General features: G+C 38.2%; 3 protein-coding genes across 3 annotated transcripts; all 3 read right to left on the reverse strand.

Moving 5' to 3' along the window:
- Positions 1–1882: 1882 nt before the first annotated feature.
- LOC144628058 (uncharacterized) lies at positions 1883–4304 on the reverse strand. The gene is made up of 3 exons (XM_078486112.1): positions 4209–4304; positions 3503–3828; positions 1883–2469 (listed from the first exon to the last, which is right to left on the reverse strand). The coding sequence occupies exons 1-3, from the start codon at positions 4240–4242 to the stop codon at positions 2020–2022; spliced, it is 810 nt and encodes a 269-aa protein (XP_078342238.1). The 5' UTR covers positions 4243–4304; the 3' UTR covers positions 1883–2019.
- A 575-nt stretch (positions 4305–4879) lies between these two features.
- On the reverse strand, positions 4880–9215 carry LOC144628830 (ETS translocation variant 3-like). Its single transcript, XM_078486943.1, has 3 exons — positions 9185–9215; positions 8140–8393; positions 4880–5296 (listed from the first exon to the last, which is right to left on the reverse strand). Exons 1-3 carry the CDS (start codon positions 9213–9215, stop codon positions 4880–4882), a joined length of 702 nt encoding a protein of 233 aa, XP_078343069.1.
- Positions 9216–12533: 3318 nt separating this feature from the next.
- Positions 12534–16599, reverse strand: LOC144628380 (uncharacterized). The gene is made up of 3 exons (XM_078486477.1): positions 15564–16599; positions 14866–15191; positions 12534–13316 (listed from the first exon to the last, which is right to left on the reverse strand). Exons 1-3 carry the CDS (start codon positions 15595–15597, stop codon positions 12867–12869), a joined length of 810 nt encoding a protein of 269 aa, XP_078342603.1. The 5' UTR covers positions 15598–16599; the 3' UTR covers positions 12534–12866.
- Between the last annotated feature and the right edge of the window lie 479 nt (positions 16600–17078).

Consider the following 17078-nt stretch of genomic DNA (forward strand, 5'->3'; position numbering starts at 1 on the left):
CTTCACGCCGGATGTTTACAAAACTGATATTACGTGACACTGGTTAACCGGATGGTCGGAAGTGGGTAGAGCGAATACAAGTAAAAATTGGTGCATTAATTTCAGCACGCTAATCGTTGAGGAAGCGGGAAGCATTTTTAAATAACGACATCATCAAATCAATGTTTGTAATTTTAAAAATCTACTTTCTTTAGTATCAAACATACAAAACTCATTCAATAGTAACAATGCTGACCTCAGTGTTATTTAAAAGAAACAGGGATCACACAAAAAGTCGCAGGGCCCTGATAAAAAGAAAGCTAGTTTAGTTTATATGCGTGTATTGGCCCCGGTATTGGCCGAGGGTGAAATGTTGTCAGCCATTTACACTGCAGTTGTGCTAATTTTCACGTGTGCTTTTACATGATGTGTGGGTATTAGGCGTGGCTTTGTTATTGATGGTGTAGAGTAATATTATAACTAACAAGGAACAAGAAACTGAACGATAAAACCGATTAATATCTTTCGTTCACATTCCAATCAATAATCAATGTTGAGGTATTTGAAGAAATTACGTGGTCCTGTCATTGAAAGGCCATTAACTGCATGCATGAAAAGTCTGAAATTCTTTTAAAGAAGAAAAAGAACTTGTAAGACCGTTTGGATGGTGCAAAGACGTTTGAAATGATAAGCTAAATTTTTATTAACATTCGGAAAGATAATTTTACTTCTGTTGATTTTCAGTTCTGAAAGGGGAATGGTTCTCTATCACATTTCTTCTCAATATTCAAGTCTGTGAAAACTATACGCCAGTAGATCACTCTCAGTAGTTTGCTTCGGATTGACCGCTACTTACAAACAGTATTCATATGTTACTGATAAATTAAATGGAGTTGCTTATATTTTGTCACGCTAACCGATACTGGTTACAATCCTTTTTGCTTGCCACTTTGAACAAAAGAACTGTTACTATTTCCGACTTCCCGCTTCATGTATTCGCCTTCCTAAAGTTTATTTTCAGAACAGCAGTTCGGCTTACGAGCCTTGTCTTAGGTTCCTTCTCGACAGGGGTGGAGAGCGGGCTAAATAAGACAAATAAGGGCGAGTATTGCTTGTGGTTTAAGCAGATTTCTGACTGAGAGTAACTCGTATTCAGATTTTTCACAACACCGGGCCAGTCAAAACCAGTTGGAATCATTTCAGTCTCAACATTGAAATGGTCGAATTAGATCTGTAGGTTACAATTTGGTGGTGAAGTTAATTTTTTTCTATTTTTGTCACCTTTCTGCTTTGCCTTTATTGCCATTTTGCGTAAACACGGCCTACCTATAGCTGGATGTATAACGCTAGTCCATGTTGACTAGTAGAAATGTCTGACCGGAGTATAAGCCATAAACTAACACATAATCTTGAATGCCTAAACTGGGATTGTAATCACGGCCCGCCCGCTTGAACTTCTCCTAACTGAGTCCTAACTGATTGCCATACATTTCTTCCGATGTTAGCATTGAGAATTTGTTGGTTGGTCAAGCTCATAATATAATGATATTGTAAGGAGAAAACTATGCTGATTGTTCCTGATGGTTCCCAGAAATAAGGCTTGAGATAAGGAGAGATTAAGGAAACAGTAAGACATTGACTGAAAATTTTTTAAGCAAAACTTACATTTATTTACATTGTTATGTACATCAGTTATTTATGCTCTGAAGATATGTACAAGAGAATTTTAAGTTTTGTGACCAAGCGATCGAGTGTCCCTATCGCTTTTGTTCTAGTTTCTGTATTACAAGTCTTTTTTCAGTAACGAGAAAAGGTCAAAGATCTGACTACAGCGATCAAACGAGCGTTCTCTCGGTTTCATTCTAGGTTTGTGTTTTCAAGTCTATTTCTTCTTACATAAAAACATGTTTTAAAACTCTACTACAACGAGAGTTTTTTTGCAGCTCGCTCGTTCCTCTTCGTTCTAACTCGTTCCAGTTTTTTATTTCCAATCTAGTTCTCAATAAAAAATTAAAAATGTAATACTACAGTGACAACTTTTCACGCAGTTCGCTGAATTACAGAAACAGGGATCGACGTATTGGAAAATGGGAGTGCTTCGTATACGGAAGGCAGAGGCTCGACTGGTTTAAAACCCAGCGGAAGTGACGTCAAGGTTTCGACAAATGGGAACATGATTCTACTTCCGGTACTGAAGATGGGTGGCTTCGGAGGCAAAGCACCTGGGTAGCACCAAACAGGACGTGTAGGCATGGGCACGACTGGCCAGGACCAATCTTTCCTTACAAGGGTAATGGTGGGAAGGAATGATGACGGAATAGGTGAAAAACCAGTAGTTATCTGAGGTGGTGGGGACGTGGCTGGTTTTTGATCTTGTTCGGCAATGACGCTTGTGTTTGTCTGTTTTGTGTGACTTAGAGACCTTGTCACGCCTGGCTCGTATTTGTAAGGAAGTCTGTTAAACTTGTACACCAGCCTTTGGCCTGGGACCTGCACAAAAGATTGAGAAAAAACTGATTAGTAAAATGCCACTGCAATTTTCTAGACTTACTTGTAAATCAAAGAGGGAAAAAATATTGAATAAATTCATACTGGTGATTTTTGCGTGGTGTTCAAAATAAGAATGGTGAAAACAATTTTTCAAATATGCCTTATTTGAGAAGAGTTTCCATTCAGCTGAACACAACTAAAACAACATCAAATAATCTAACTAAAGGTACACAATATAACATTAACTAAAAGATTGTAGACATAACTTTTAATGTGTGCCTTATTAGCTAATCTCCGAAAAGGTCGGTTTGCAGCGATTCATATTCAGTGTTTACAATCACCTTGCGTTGGAAGGGTATTATAAAGCTTCCCAGCTTCAATTAATGGGTGAGGTATTTGTAGAACAATATACTCGACAAAGACAGTTGCTACTATCAATGAAGATAATGTTTTTCACTTAACGCTTGTAACAATATTTTCGTTTTAACTATACATAGCAAGAGATTTGTCCAAAAAAACTCAAGAGCTCTTTGACTTGATATAGCAATGATATTTACAACGAGATTGAGACTAAAGATGAAAGCATCTTCTTTTGAGTGCAGGCTTGAGAAAGGTTTGATACTGGGAATGTTTTAAAAAAATAACTCTGTAAACTTCATGAACTCCACTGAAATGATAGAAAGCATTTTTTGAAATCTCGAACTTTCATGTTGTAACGAAAAATTTGCACAAGACGAAGTGCGAATGCGAGCCGAGCTTGAAAAGTCATTTCATACTGTCGACCATTTCATTCCTCTTCAGACATCCACGAGACTACATCAACATCAATTTCTGCTGTATTCATTAACATGTTTAATCAAACTTTATTGTCATCATTTTAGTCAAACCTCAGTTCTACCGACAAAATGAAACTGTTATTGTTGGGGTTTCCAATCTTTTCGAACTCAGTTATAAGTGTAATCATTTCATAAAATCTACGTCAAAAAAGAACATAGATATATCGCCAGTGATAAATGGTATTATATCACCTTACCTTTTTGATAATTCCCTGCTGATAGTAGTATCTTAGCGCCCTGCTCAGTTTCTCGTAATTCATTCCTTTCTTGCCTTTCCACAGCCCCCATCTTTTGGCGACTTCTTCAGGGTTCTTCAGTTTAAACTCTCTGTAATCTCTCCTGCTCCAACAGATGATAGACTTGCAGCTGTCTTGAGCAAGCAGCTCCAAAAGGAACTCCCACAAATGAACAATGTTTTTGTAGCGCGGTTCTTTGGCAACTGAAGGGGGTCTTTCTGTAAGGAGTGACTTTGTGCAACACTCTTTGATTAGCTTCTCGGGTCTTCTTTCCATTACATATTCCTCTATTTAAGACAAAAAACATATTTATTCAGTCGAATCTTACTTTCCTGTACACCACTAAAAGATTCTTATATCTGCTGCATCAACTTTATCGTCCAAAAGAAGCTTGCCGAAAAACGCAAAAGCCCAACAACAAAACGGGAGGTCTTGTGCATGTTCTCAGCGCTCAAGTAGATAGAGGTATATAAAATGGAAATTTCATTGTTTACAGTTAGTTATTGGTCTCAGAAGGCAATAACCCCTAAACCGAAACCGAAAGCTATTTCCATATAATTCCGAGCCTGTTGAATGGTTCTGGCGGTCGAGATAGATTGGCTTTAGCTAAAGACGGAGACTTATAAAACCGAGAGTAAATTTCTCTCGACAATAGGCAAGTACCTACCATGTCTTTCTAGTTCCATCGTTGAAATAACCATGTTTCTCTTCAGTTCGAAATCCGAACAAACTCTTTCTTGCAAGGCTCTTGCTAAGTACAAAGTTGACTATCCACTGGTGTTTGTATACACTGTAGCTGCTAGACGCGCTTATTCAGCTTTATTTATAACCGAATTCTTCAGACAGGAAGTGCTATTTTCGGCTTAGCTATTGTCTTCCTATTTACGTAAAACATAGACTTGTACGTGAGGCCGAGACAGGTCACGCAAAAACGACTTCCTAGTTGCCAAAACAATTTAAAAAGTTGCTATGTAGGACGTTTATTGGAAGACTGTTGCATGATGTGGTCGCCGTTTCTGGATAAGTTCTCCCTGACTTTAAGCTTGACCGGAATAGCGAGGTGCAAATTGTTATTAAATTAAGTTAGTGTTTAATTGTTCTATCATAACTGTCGTATTTCTTTAACTAACTAAGTCATTGAATGAATGAACACTTATTTACCCTAGGTACTATGAGGCGTGTTAGGCCTCTAGCAAATGATGCTAATGAAACCGAGTTGATATTGAATAACGAAATAACTAGAAGGAAATGTCATTCCCTGGACGTTTTAACTACACAGATCTAATCAAGTCTTTATACAGTTTAGATCCTCAGTTCATGAAGGTAAAACGGATATAGTCACTCAGAATATAATGGATTTTTCTTCAAAATCGGCAATTCCTTGTTACTAGTCTGCTGAATAACAGAAACAGGAATCGACGTCGCAGAAGGAAATGTTGCAACCGGCGAAACCAGTTTATTGGGCGACGGACCAGTAAGCTGAAACATCATCTTCTCTCCCATTTCATAGCTCGGAGACGTAGGAGGCAAGAACCTTGGGCATAAACAAAGAGGACAGTAAGACATGGGCACGACTGGCCGGGACCAACGTTTCCAAAGGGGAGTGGTAGTGGGGCTAAACGAATCTGCAAAGGAAGAGCAAGTGATTTCTTCAGGAGGGGCTAACTTGACTTGAGGAGATCTCTTATCGCCTGCTGCTGGTGCGCCGTTGAAGGGACGTTTGTTCAACCTGTACACAAACCTTTGGCCAGGAACCTGCAATACAACATGAAACATGTCATCAAGTGTTATCTACATTTTGTACTTTCCGTCCTTTTAATCCGTCCGGGCAGCAGCCGACCCAACCAGCCCAGCTAACCCAGCCAGTCAGCCAGCCAGTCAGTCAGCCAGTCAGTCAGCCAGTCAGTCAGTCAGTCAGTCAGTCAGTCAGTCAGTCAGTCAGTCAGTCAGTCAGTCAGTCAGTCAGTGAGTCAGTCCGTCCGTCAGACAGTCAGTCAGTCAGTTAGCCAGTCAGTGAGTCAGTGAGTCAGTCATTCATTCAGTCAGTCAGTCAGTCAGTCAGTCAGTCAGTCAACCAGTCAGTCAGCCAGTCAGTCAGTCAGTCAGTCAGTCAGTCAGTCAGTCAGTCAGTCAGTCAGCCAGCCAGCCAGCCAGTCAGTCAGTCAGTCAGTCAGTCAGTCAGTCAGTAAGTCAGTAAGTCAGTCAGCCAGTCAGTGAGTCAGTGAGTCAGTGAGTCAGTGAGTCAGTGAGTCAGTCAGTTAGTCAGTTAGTCAGTCAGTTAGTCAGTTAGTCAGTCAGTCAGTGATAAGTAGCTACCTCCCGAAGAGACACAAGGTGACAATAATGCCTTGATCGCCTAGCCTAGTAAAAACGTTTTGACCAGGAACCAAATCAACCTAAGGAGAACTCTATAAAGGTCAAGGAAAACAGTAATAGGAAATTTAACATGGTGTCCAGGGTATCCACACAAAGCTGAAATGGCTTTCTCCTTAGAAACCGTTACACAAGACATTCAAGTGGGATGCTTAAATTTAAAAAGTACCCCCTTAATCTTTTACAATTTTGAAGTACCACTGATTCAAGTCTTTTAGAAAGAACTGATAAATCCTCCGTCCACCGACAAATTGTTCGAGTTGTTGGTGTATTTTAGAAAGCACATCAAGGCTTTTTCGAGTTGTTGCTCTGATTTATAAAGTACTTCCCATACGAAACCTTTTGAGTTTGCTCAGTGCTATATATTTGCAACACTTTCTACTAGGCTTTCGAGTTGGGCTACTTTAGTCCTACACTGGAGCTGTTGCTGTAGGCTTCAAATTTAAAAAGGTTCGGGTGCAGTGGGGAGTAGATGCTCAGTATTTCTTCGAGTTGTTGCTGTAATTTAGAAATCACCTCAAGCCCCTTCAAGCTGCTGTTGCAGTTCAGAAAGTACTTCAACCCCTTTCAAGTAATGGCTGCTGTAATTAAGAAAACATGTCGAACCCTTTTGAGTTGTTGTACTGTTTTAGAAAGTGCCTCAAGCCCTTTCGAGTTGTTGCTGTATTTTAAAAAGTAGTTGAAACCATTTCGAGCTGCTGCAGTGCAGTTTAGAAAGTGCCTCAAGCCCTTTCGAGTTGAAATGTTTCTAATTAAGAAAGTACCCCAACGATTTTTCATGCAATTGTAGCTATAATTTAAGTAGAGAATTCGAGAGTGCCTCAAGCCCTTTCAACTTGTTGCTGTGTTAAAATTTACCTAAAGTCCCTTCGTGTTGGTGCTGCAATTTAGAAAGTACTACTGAGAAAACTTTATAGTTGTTGCTTTATTTAATTTAAGACCGCTGTGTACCACTGCATGACAAACCTTTCAGTTTGCTGCTGTATGTTATTTAGAAAGGAGCACAAACAAACTTTTCATGACTTTTCGGGCTGTTACTGTAATTGAAGTTGGAATTTACCTAAAAGACTACTTTTTACTGTAAATTAGAGACCACTGACAAACTTTTGACTTGTTGCTGTATTTTAAATAGTTTTAAAGCCCTTTCGAATAGTTAGAAAGATTTTTTTCAGCTGTTTCGAGTAGTTGCTACAATTTAGCAACACTTCAACAACCCTTTCGAGTTATTATTGTTTTTATAGAAAGTTCTTTAGGCCTTTTCAACCTTTTCGAGTTACTGATGTCATTAAAAACCCTCAAGCCCTTAAGAGTTGTTGCTGTAAGACCTGTAATTTAGAAAGTTCCTTAAGCCCTTTCGAGTTGTTGCTGTATTTAAGAAAGTTCTATAAACCCTTTCGAGTTGATACTGTTTTATAGTAAAGTTCCTTAAGCCCTTTCGAGTTCTTGCTGTATTTAAAAATGTTCCTTAAGCGCTTTCGGAGTTGTTGCTGTGATTTTTTTAAATTTCTTTAAGCCCTTTTGAATTGTTGCTGTATTTGAGAAAGTTCCTTAAGCCCTTTCAAGTTGTTGTTGTATTTTAGAAAGTTTCTTAAACCCTTTCGAGTTGTTGCTGTAATTTTGAAAGTTGTTTAAGCCCTTTTGATTTGCGCCCTGGTGTTGTAATCCAGAGATCCCCTGTTCAAGACCTGCTCTGGCCACTAGCTGGATTTGTTCTCGGTTGTCCCGAGTTCAAATCCTCGACCACGCTTTGTATATAGCCAACTGGTTTGCTTCCTGCCAGTTGGGATTTTTAACCTTGTTATGTTCATTTAAAAATATTTGTTTAAAAAAAATCCTCTGTTTCAGTGGCATGCCTGTAAACTAGCTATCTCGTAGAGATATGAAGCTAAGTGCATGACCACTATAAACGCCTTTTATTTTATTTATTTTTAAGTTCGTTTAATGCAGTTTGTAAAGTACTACAATTGCAACCTTTTGTGTTTTCTGGTCTTGACTGCCTTTTTAGGAAATAACCTTTTGAAAAATTTGCTTCTTCTTAAAGTACAACTGAGGCTTTTGAGGATGATTCTACAACCAATATTTTGGTCATTTTTTAGGTTAAGAAAAATGTACATACAACATAAAGTACCTGTCAGGCAAAATTTGTATAAATATCAAAATTTCAACTTAACTAGGCTGTTGCAGTTATGTAACGTTTGATACTGTAATTATTGATCATGACTTACCTTTTTAATAATTCCCTGTTGATAATAATATCTTAAAGCTCGACTCAGTTTCTTGTAAGTCATTGCTTTGTTTCGTTTGAACATTCCCCATCTCTTGGCGACTTCTTCAGGGTTATTCAGTTTAAACTCTCTGTGTTCTTTTCTGCTCCAGCTAATGATTGCTCTACAGCTATCGTTTCTCAAAAGCTGCAGCAAAAACTGCCATAAATGGACTATATTCCGATGGCGAAGTTGTCTGTCCTCTGTCTCTTTCTCTGGTAACAAAACAGGCACAATTCCAATACGTTATTCAATATAACCACGTGTTTTCCACGTTGCCAAAGTTAAGCTACATTTTCAGTCGTATAATTCAAATAGCTCATTCAAAGATGAGAGATTTGCGAATAAACTGGTATCTCAAAAGCTCATTTGGAAGTCCCTTTATTTATATTTTAAATAATGTAAGTAAACAGACCTGCTAAAGATTATAAAAGGTGTTTGCCCGTAGATCTTGATTTTGTCATGAGTCAAACAAAACTATGACTCTGATATGTACGATCACCTGGTAGCTACAGGGAACAAAGCTTTCGTGCAACATCGGCCATTTCTACAGTAAAATAATAACTGGCCCTTTTCGACAACCATATAACAAGCTTTTGATATTTTAACGAGTAAAACCCGAGCTGTACTCAGGTACAATGTACCCGGCTATACGAAAACCATGTGGTGCGCGCTTAGCTCAGAAAAGAAGACCATTTTGCCCCTTAGCTGTCAAAAATAAGGATATGTCAGAACTAAACTCGGTATAAAAATGATTTCACGTTCAACTGAACGTTTCCGGTAGTAAAAAAAAGTAGTTGCTATATATTCTTCTTGGGTTTTGGCATCTTCTTGGCATCCATTGTTTCTACACAACAATAACCCAGGAATGGTTATAGAAAGTTAAAAATTTGTGTCTATACACTGAGGGGTACAGGGCCCTTACGAGGACACTAATTGTGGTAGCATAAAACAAGCATTTGAGGCTCTAACTTCATAAACAAGAAAAAATATTCAGTATATTTACCATTTTGTCTCAGCTCACTCGATAAAACCATGCTGACTTATTTTCTTACGTTACGTCAACGAACTGCGAACTCCGTAAAGATTGTTAAATTTGCGACTGACTCGGATAACAGCGCATGAAACTCCAGCTAAAGGACTTCCTTGTTTATAAACAAATTTGAGGCACAGGAAGTACAAATAACATTGATGTAAGCATCAGTCTGCCCACGCTATTAAAACATGCAGATATATACAGAGAGCGGACGTGCACTTATAAATTACTTATAAAACTTAGCCGAAGTGGCTGATGGGTAAACTAATTCGGCAGACGTCAAAAGGCCGTCTTTCTAAGCTTTCCCAAGTGGGTAGCAAAATAATATTTTGGCAGTTTGGTTTTAAAAATTGTCATGATTTTGAATCTTCTTATCGCCCCCACTACAATACGTCCTTCAATGCTATTTGCCAGCTAGAATTCTGTGCAGACTGTGGAAAATGATGACCTATTTACCGGCTGTTATCAAAGTGATCAGACGCGGTTTTTCACTCATTTGCAATGTAAGCGCTATTATTAGTATCACAGGCCCTTTTCTAATCGATAATCGGAACTATTCCTATATAATTTGTTTTTGTCGGTAAACCGTCTCCAAAAACGTCCACGTTCACCGATTTGCGTAGGTATATATGTTTGAACTAACGTGTTTTGTTTACTGATTTTCTGTTAGTCAGTCTGTGTCTGACAAAAAAACGTGCTTCAAAATCGTGCCGTTTCACTCACAAAGTCGAGCCTCGAGCCAATTAAAAACTGCTGGTTCTAACTTTTAAGTCCTGTGGATGAATCCCTAGTGTGTGACCATTCAAATGAAAGCTATTGAGCAGTACGTTCATGTGGTACTGTTTATTATACTGTACAAGGTGGTTCTAGCTTTTACGTCTGTGGATGAACGCCCAGTGTGTGACCATTCAAATGAGAGCTATTCAGCAATACTTTCATGTGGTACTGTTTATTGTGCTGTACAAGGTGGTTCTAACTTTCGAGTCTGTGGATGAAACTCTAGAGTGAGATGCGTGACCATTTAGATGAAAGCTACTGAGCAGTATTTTCATGTGGTACTGTTCCGTTTTACAGCATTTTCAAGTGAAATTTTAGATTTCTTTTTTTTGGCTTTTGGGGTAAGACCCCATTTTTGGGCTCGTCATGCAGTCTTTAAATATATTGTTGGTTCGAGTGAGAGGGTCAATGGGTTTTGAAGTGGGAGTGCGTGAGAGCAAATGCATCAGAGATTATTCATTATTCCGCAATTAATTTTTTTTGCGGTTACTTTGTTCGAAGTTCCTGACGAAAGAGGAAGTCGATTTCTAGATTTCTTTTCTCTAGGAAAATTGCTGGAAATTATATGGAGAATAGAGCATCTGATTGGTAATACAAATAAGTTGCCATTAAATATACTGCGAGATGTTTTATAGTTTAAATTTTGGGTGTTTTCTTTCTAAAGATTTTTTGACTGCTGACGTGACTGAATAATACTGAAGTGCATGCATCTTTTCAACCGGATGTTTACAAGACTGGATGATTGTACGTGACACTGCAGCTGTATCGCCGGTTAACCAAATGGCCGGAAATGGGAAGAGCGAGTAGAGTAAAAATTGGTGGACAAAGTTTCAGCACGCTGACCACCGAGGAAGTCGGAAGCATTTTTAAATAACTACATCACCAAATCAATGTTTGTTTTTGAAACTCTCCATTTTTTTTTAGTATCAACCATACAAACCTCATACAAGTAATAATGCTCCCAGCTGTCATTTAAAAGGAACAGAAATTACATAAAAAGAAAACAATTCGCAGGATAATGACAAATAAAAACTGAAAAGGAGAAAAAAAGAAAGCTGGTTTAATTTTAATATATGCGTGTATTGGACGAGGGCGAAATGTTGTCAGTCGTTTACACTGCAGTTGTGCTAATTTTCACGTGTGCGTTTACTCTAAGTGTGGGTGTTAGGCGTGGCTTTGTTATTGATGGTGAATAGTAATATTAGAACTAACAAGGAACAAGAAACTAAACGATAAAACGCTTGTTAAGCAATTAATATCTATTGTTTACATTCGAATCAATTATCAATGTTGAGGTATTTGAAGAAATTACGAGGTCCCGTCATTGAAAGGCCATTAACTGCATGAAAAGTCTGAAATTCTTTCGACGAAGTAAAAGAACTTGTAAGACCATATGGATTATTATGGATGGTGCAAAGACGTTTGAAATTATTAGCTTTATTTTTTAATCACATTCGGAAAGATAATTGACTTCTGTAGATTTCAGTTCTGAAAGAAGAATGGTTCTCTATCACATATCAGGCCTGATCACATATTTCTTCTTAATATCCAGTTCTGTAAAAATTATACACAAAGACATGCCAGTAAAGGTCACTCTCAGTAGTTTGCTAGGGGTTGACCGCAACTTTACAAACAGTATTCAAATGTTACTGATAAATTGAATGGAGTTGCATATTTTTGTCACGCTAACCAATACTGGTTACAATCCTTTTTGCTTGCCACGTTAGAACTGTTAATATTTCCGACTTCCCGCTTCATGCATTCGCCTTCCTAAAGTTTATTTTCAGAACAGCAGTTCTGTTCACGAGCCTTGTCTGACAGTTCTAATTTAACCATTTCAATGTTGAGGCTGAAATGATTCTAACTGGTTTGACTGGTTCCTTCTCGACAGGAGTGGGGGAGAGCGGCGGGTATTGCTTGTGGTTAAAGCAGATTTCTGACTGAGAGTAATTCGTCTTTAGATAACTTCATAAAACCGGGCCAGTCAAACCAGCTGGAATTATTTCAGCCTCAACATTGAAATGGTTGAGTCAGATCTGCATGTAGATTACAATTTGGTGGTGAAGTTAAATTTCTCTATACTTTTGTCACTCTGTTCCTTCCTGTTTTGCTTAAAACACGGCCTAGCTATAGCTGGATGTAAATGTAGTCCATGTTGACTAGTAGAAATTTCTGACGGAGTACGCCATAAATAGGCACATTATCTTGATTGCTTAGACTGGGATACTAATCAACATGTTAATCACGACCCGTCCGCTTGAACTCTTTTGGACCTTTAGTCTCAAGATTGCACTTCTTCTAGCTGATTATCACACATTCCTGTTATAATGTTAGCTCTGTTAATTTGGTGGTTGATTAGAGCTCACAATATACTGCCGTGCTATAATGATATTGTTAGGAGAAAATATGGGGTTGATTGTTCTCAGAAATAAGGCTTGAGACAGGGAGAGATTAAGGAAACAAATAAGACACTGACTGAAAATTTTAAACCAAAACTAACGTTTATTTACATTGTTATGTACATCAGTTGGTTATGAGCTGAAGATATGTACAAAAGAATTTTGAGTTTTGTGACCAAGCGATCGAGTGTCCCTTGTGCTTTTGTTCTAGTTTCTGTCAGTTACAAGACTATTTGTCCGTTAAAGAAAAGGTCAAAAATCTACTACAGCGACCAAGCGAGCGTTACCTCGGTTTCATTCTAGGTTTTGTTTACATGTCTATTTCTTTTTACATAAAAACATGTTTTAAAACTCTACTACAACGAGAGTTTTTATGCTGCTCGCTCGTTCATTTCGTTCAAACTTGTTCCAGTTTTTTTCTTACCAATCTAGTTCTCAATAAAAAATTAAAAATGTAATACTGCGGTGATAAGTTTTTACGCAGTTCGCTGAATTACGGAAACAGGGATCGACGTACTGGAGAATGGAAGTGCTTCATATACAGAAGGTATAGGCTCGACTGGTTTAAAACCCAGCGGAAGTGACGTCAAGGTATCGACAAATGGGAACATGATTCTACTTCCGGTACTAAACATGGGTGGCTTGAGAGGCAAAGCACCTGGGTAGCACCAAACAGGACGTGTAGGCATGGGCACGACTGGCCAGGGCCACTCTTTCCTTACTGGGGTAATGGTGGGGATGAATGTTGAAGGGATAGGTGAAAAACCAGTAGTTATCTGAGGAGGTGGGGTCGTGACTGGTTTTTGTTCTTGTTCGGCAATGACACTTGCGTTTGCCTGTTTTGTGTGACTTAGAGATCTTGTCACGCCTGGCTCGTATTTGTAGGGAAGTCGGTTAAACTTGTACACCAGCCTTTGGCCTGGAACCTGCACATAAGATTGAGAAACAACAGGTTAGTAAAATGCCACTGCAAGTTTCTAGACTTACTTGTAAAATAAAGAGGAAAAAATACTGACTAAATTAATACTGGTGATTTTTGCATGGTGTTCAAATATAGTGAAACCTTATTTCAGGCAAAGAGTTTTCATTCAGCACAGCATGATAACAACTAGAACAACATCAAATAATCTAGCTAAAGGTACACAATATTAACTGAAAATTGTAGACATAACGTTGTTAAAATTAATGTGTACCTCGCTAACTTATCTCGAAAAGGTTTGCAGCGAGTCAGCGTTTACAGTCACCGGCTCCTTGCGTGGATGCACCCGAAGGGTATTATAAAGCTTCCCCGCTTCAATTTAATGGGTGAGGTATTTGTAGAACAATACTCGACAAAGAAAGTTACTTTCATCTAAGCTGATAATATTTTCGAGACATTTTCACTCTATGTTTGTTAAAATTGTTATTGTTTTATATCATACTTCGAGATAGAGCAGTGATATTCTGCAAATTTGAGAAAATGAAATCATCATAACTAGAAATAACACGCAAGCTACGGTAATGAACATTACGGACAAACGCATTGTTGAAAAAAAGAAAAAAACAGACATTATGACCTGAAATAATGTAATTTATGTCAAGGCATGATGCTCACATGATAATCCGTTGGGTAAGGTTGTACCAGGTCGCAACTAACCAATGAGATTTGAGGGGCCGGCGTTGTTTCGAGGGTATTTACTTCTAGTTCTTAAGCTATTCTTCCTTCTCTCCTGCCATCGAAAAGGAAGATCACCTGTAAAATCTTCAGGCAAGTATTATTCTGTACTTCTTCTCCCTTCATTATCACTCGGCGCCGACTTTTTAGAAGTTACTTATTAATCGCTTTTACATAGATCGCTGTGTTGTGATTCTGTTAAATTTGTTGTTATTAAACCTGCCACAATCGTGGCCAGATTATCCAACACAGCTGTTTTTTAATGATCTTATTACCACACGGCAGCAAAGCCGCGCAAGTAAGAGTTGTCGGTTTTCCGGTAGCATGCCTTGATATAAAGAATATTTATGAAATCATCCTTTTTTATGTGCAGGCTTGATACAGGGAATGTTATTTAATTTTTAAATAAAAAATCATAAACCCGTAAACGCTACTGAAACGATAGAAAGCATTTTTTTAACTCGAACTTTCATGTTGTACCGAACTGAATATTTGTAGAAGTGGAAAGCGATCCGAATTTAAAAAAAATAACCCATACTGTCCATCCCGTATTTAATTTTTCGTCACTCATCCACAAGAATATATAAACTCAGCTCCTGCTGTATTCATTATTGTGTTCAAATAAACTTTATTGTCATCATTTTAAGTAAGAGCCAAATTAAACATGTCCAGTACTGTTCTACAAAATGAAACTGTTATTGTTGGTGTTTAATTGGGACCTGTATTGAACTTTATAAGTGGAATCATAAGGCAAAGATCTACGCCAAAAAGACTAACATAAACATATCGCCAGTGATAAATGTGGTATAACATCACCTTACCTTTTTGATAATTCCCTGCTGATAGTAGTATCTTAGCGCCCTGCTCAGTTTCTCGTAGTTCATTCCTTTCTTGCCTTTCCACAGCCCCCATCTTTTGGCGACTTCTTCAGGGTTCATCAGTTTAAACTCTCTGTAATCTCTCCTGCTCCAACAGATGATAGACTTGCAGCTGTCTTGAGCCAGTAGCTCCAAAAGGAACTCCCACAAATGAACAATGTTTTTGTAGCGCGGTTCTTTGGCAACTGAAGTCAGTTTTTCTGTAAGGGGTGACTGTGTGTAACACTCTTTGATCAATTCCTCGGGTCTTCCTCCCATTGCATATTCATCTATTCAAAACAAAAAAACATATTTATTACTTACTTTCCTGTACCCCACTAAAAGATTTTCAAAACTGCTATATAATGATGACTTAACCGTCCAAAAGAAGCTTGCCGAAAAACGCAAAAGCCCAACAACAAAACAGGAGCTCTTGTCGGGGCTCTTGTGCATGTTCTCAGCGCTCAAGCAGACAGAGATATATAAAATGAAAATTTTATTGTTTACAGTTGGTTATTGGTCTCAAAAAGCAACGACCCCTAAACCGAAATCGAAAGCTCTTTCCATATAATTCCGATCCTGTTTAATGGTTCCTGGCGAGCTAAAGCCGGAGACTTATAAAACCGAGAGTAAATTTCTCTGGACAAGAAGCAAGTACCTACCGTGTCTCTCTAGTTCCACCGTTGAAATAACCATGATTCTCTTCAGTTCGAACTCCGAACAAACTCTTTCTTGCAAGGCTCTTACGTAGTACAAAGTTGACTCTCCACTGCTGTTTGTAAAACTGCTAGAAGCGCTTATTTTATAATCGAGTTCTTCAGACAGGAAGTGCTATTTTCGGCTTACTTTTGTCTTCCCATTTACGTAAATGATATGCGTATACGTGAGGCCGGGATAGGTCACGCGATGACGTATGTCTTGTTTATAGATGACTGAATTTGACTGTGTTTTGCGACTGGTTACATATCAATATTTGCTTTGAATAAGCCCAGATATTGAACAGTACGACTTAGAAAGCTTAACAGAGACTGAAGGAAAGCTGTCTTAAGTTAATCGCAGCATTTATAGGCCTTAAAACATAAAAAATCAAGGTCTGTGTTTACAGACGGTCACGTATAAAATACGTGAGTAATTGATGTTCCTGTCATGATTAATTGGGGTTACGTTTGCAAGCGAAGCTTGCCTCGCCTTTGCCTGCGGTGATGCTATCTTGATCGTCTAATCACAAACCTGAAAAGATGTCCACATAAACCTGAAATAATCTGCTTCGATGTAAAAATTTATCACGCGAATGTTTGTTTTGCTGTTTTGAACACTGCGTGACTTCAGAGGAAGTGCGTGACTTGAGAGGAAGTTGATAGATACCGGAAGCAGGAAGGCGTGGGCGTTCAGTGAAAATGTCTTCCGGGCAAGTCACAAAAGTGAAGTGTTTTGATGTTTTGAAAAATAAATCTACCTTTAAGATCATGCTAGAAAATAAACCAAGCCAACACTGACTTGTAGAACTAATTCATACTGTTGCAAAGCGTGTATTTCTTTACAGACTGCAAAGGGATTCTTTATATTTTCAGTTGATTTTTTCATTTGATATCAAAAACTACCGGTTGTATATAAAATGTAACTCAGCCCGGCGATCTATTACGTCACGCAAGTTCTCTGCTATGTTGAACACGACTGCAATCCCAAATAGCTGACTAGGGGGGATGAAAAAAACATTCCTTATACGTCCATTCATAGGCTACACCTTATAGATAAAACTAGTCCAAAAGATTAACATGATATCAAGCTGTCAAAGGACAATAAGAGCGATCAACCCCTGAAATTATGCAAATAAACGGTTTATTTATCGATAACTGGAGTCAAACACACATTAAAACCTGCTACCGGTCCGCTATGATCTCCATCCGGTGTAGGAAGATTAAATCGAGTTCATTTATAGGGAAGTCGAAAGCTAACGGGAACACATGTTTTGATATCTGGCAAGTCATCAAGATAATGAACAAATTTTTGTCTATTTAAAGGTGTGCACAACATTACCGGTGCAAAACATGGTTAAATGCTTTGTAAAAAATATTGTTTATTTAAAAGGGAACCGAAGCGAGAAGGAAAAAACAAATTACAGACAGGAATTCGTTGTTTATATTGTAGTTAATGCTAAACCAGTCTGATTGAGCATT

The sequence above is a fragment of the Oculina patagonica genome, chromosome 10 (assembly GCF_052425735.1).
Source record: "Oculina patagonica isolate OP01 chromosome 10, crgOcupat, whole genome shotgun sequence".
In the NCBI taxonomy this organism is placed as follows: Eukaryota; Metazoa; Cnidaria; class Anthozoa; order Scleractinia; family Oculinidae; genus Oculina; species Oculina patagonica.

What these genes read in the sequence shown, in the direction of transcription:
- LOC144628058 (XM_078486112.1), bottom strand. Translation starts at nt 4,242, where the DNA reads ATGGTTATTTCAACGATGGAACTAGAAAGACATG. An exon ending in GATGGAACTAGAAAGACATG is followed by an intron (nt 3,829 to 4,208) that starts GTAGGTACTTGC and finishes TGTCTTAAATAG; the next exon opens with AGGAATATGTAATGGAAAGA. An exon ending in AGCAGGGAATTATCAAAAAG is followed by an intron (nt 2,470 to 3,502) that starts GTAAGGTGATAT and finishes TCTTTTGTGCAG; the next exon opens with GTCCCAGGCCAAAGGCTGGT.
- LOC144628830 (XM_078486943.1), bottom strand. Translation starts at nt 9,215, where the DNA reads ATGGTTTTATCGAGTGAGCTGAGACAAAATG. An exon ending in GAGTGAGCTGAGACAAAATG is followed by an intron (nt 8,394 to 9,184) that starts GTAAATATACTG and finishes TTTTGTTACCAG; the next exon opens with AGAAAGAGACAGAGGACAGA. An exon ending in AACAGGGAATTATTAAAAAG is followed by an intron (nt 5,297 to 8,139) that starts GTAAGTCATGAT and finishes GTTGTATTGCAG; the next exon opens with GTTCCTGGCCAAAGGTTTGT.
- LOC144628380 (XM_078486477.1), bottom strand. Translation starts at nt 15,597, where the DNA reads ATGGTTATTTCAACGGTGGAACTAGAGAGACACG. An exon ending in GGTGGAACTAGAGAGACACG is followed by an intron (nt 15,192 to 15,563) that starts GTAGGTACTTGC and finishes TGTTTTGAATAG; the next exon opens with ATGAATATGCAATGGGAGGA. An exon ending in AGCAGGGAATTATCAAAAAG is followed by an intron (nt 13,317 to 14,865) that starts GTAAGGTGATGT and finishes TCTTATGTGCAG; the next exon opens with GTTCCAGGCCAAAGGCTGGT.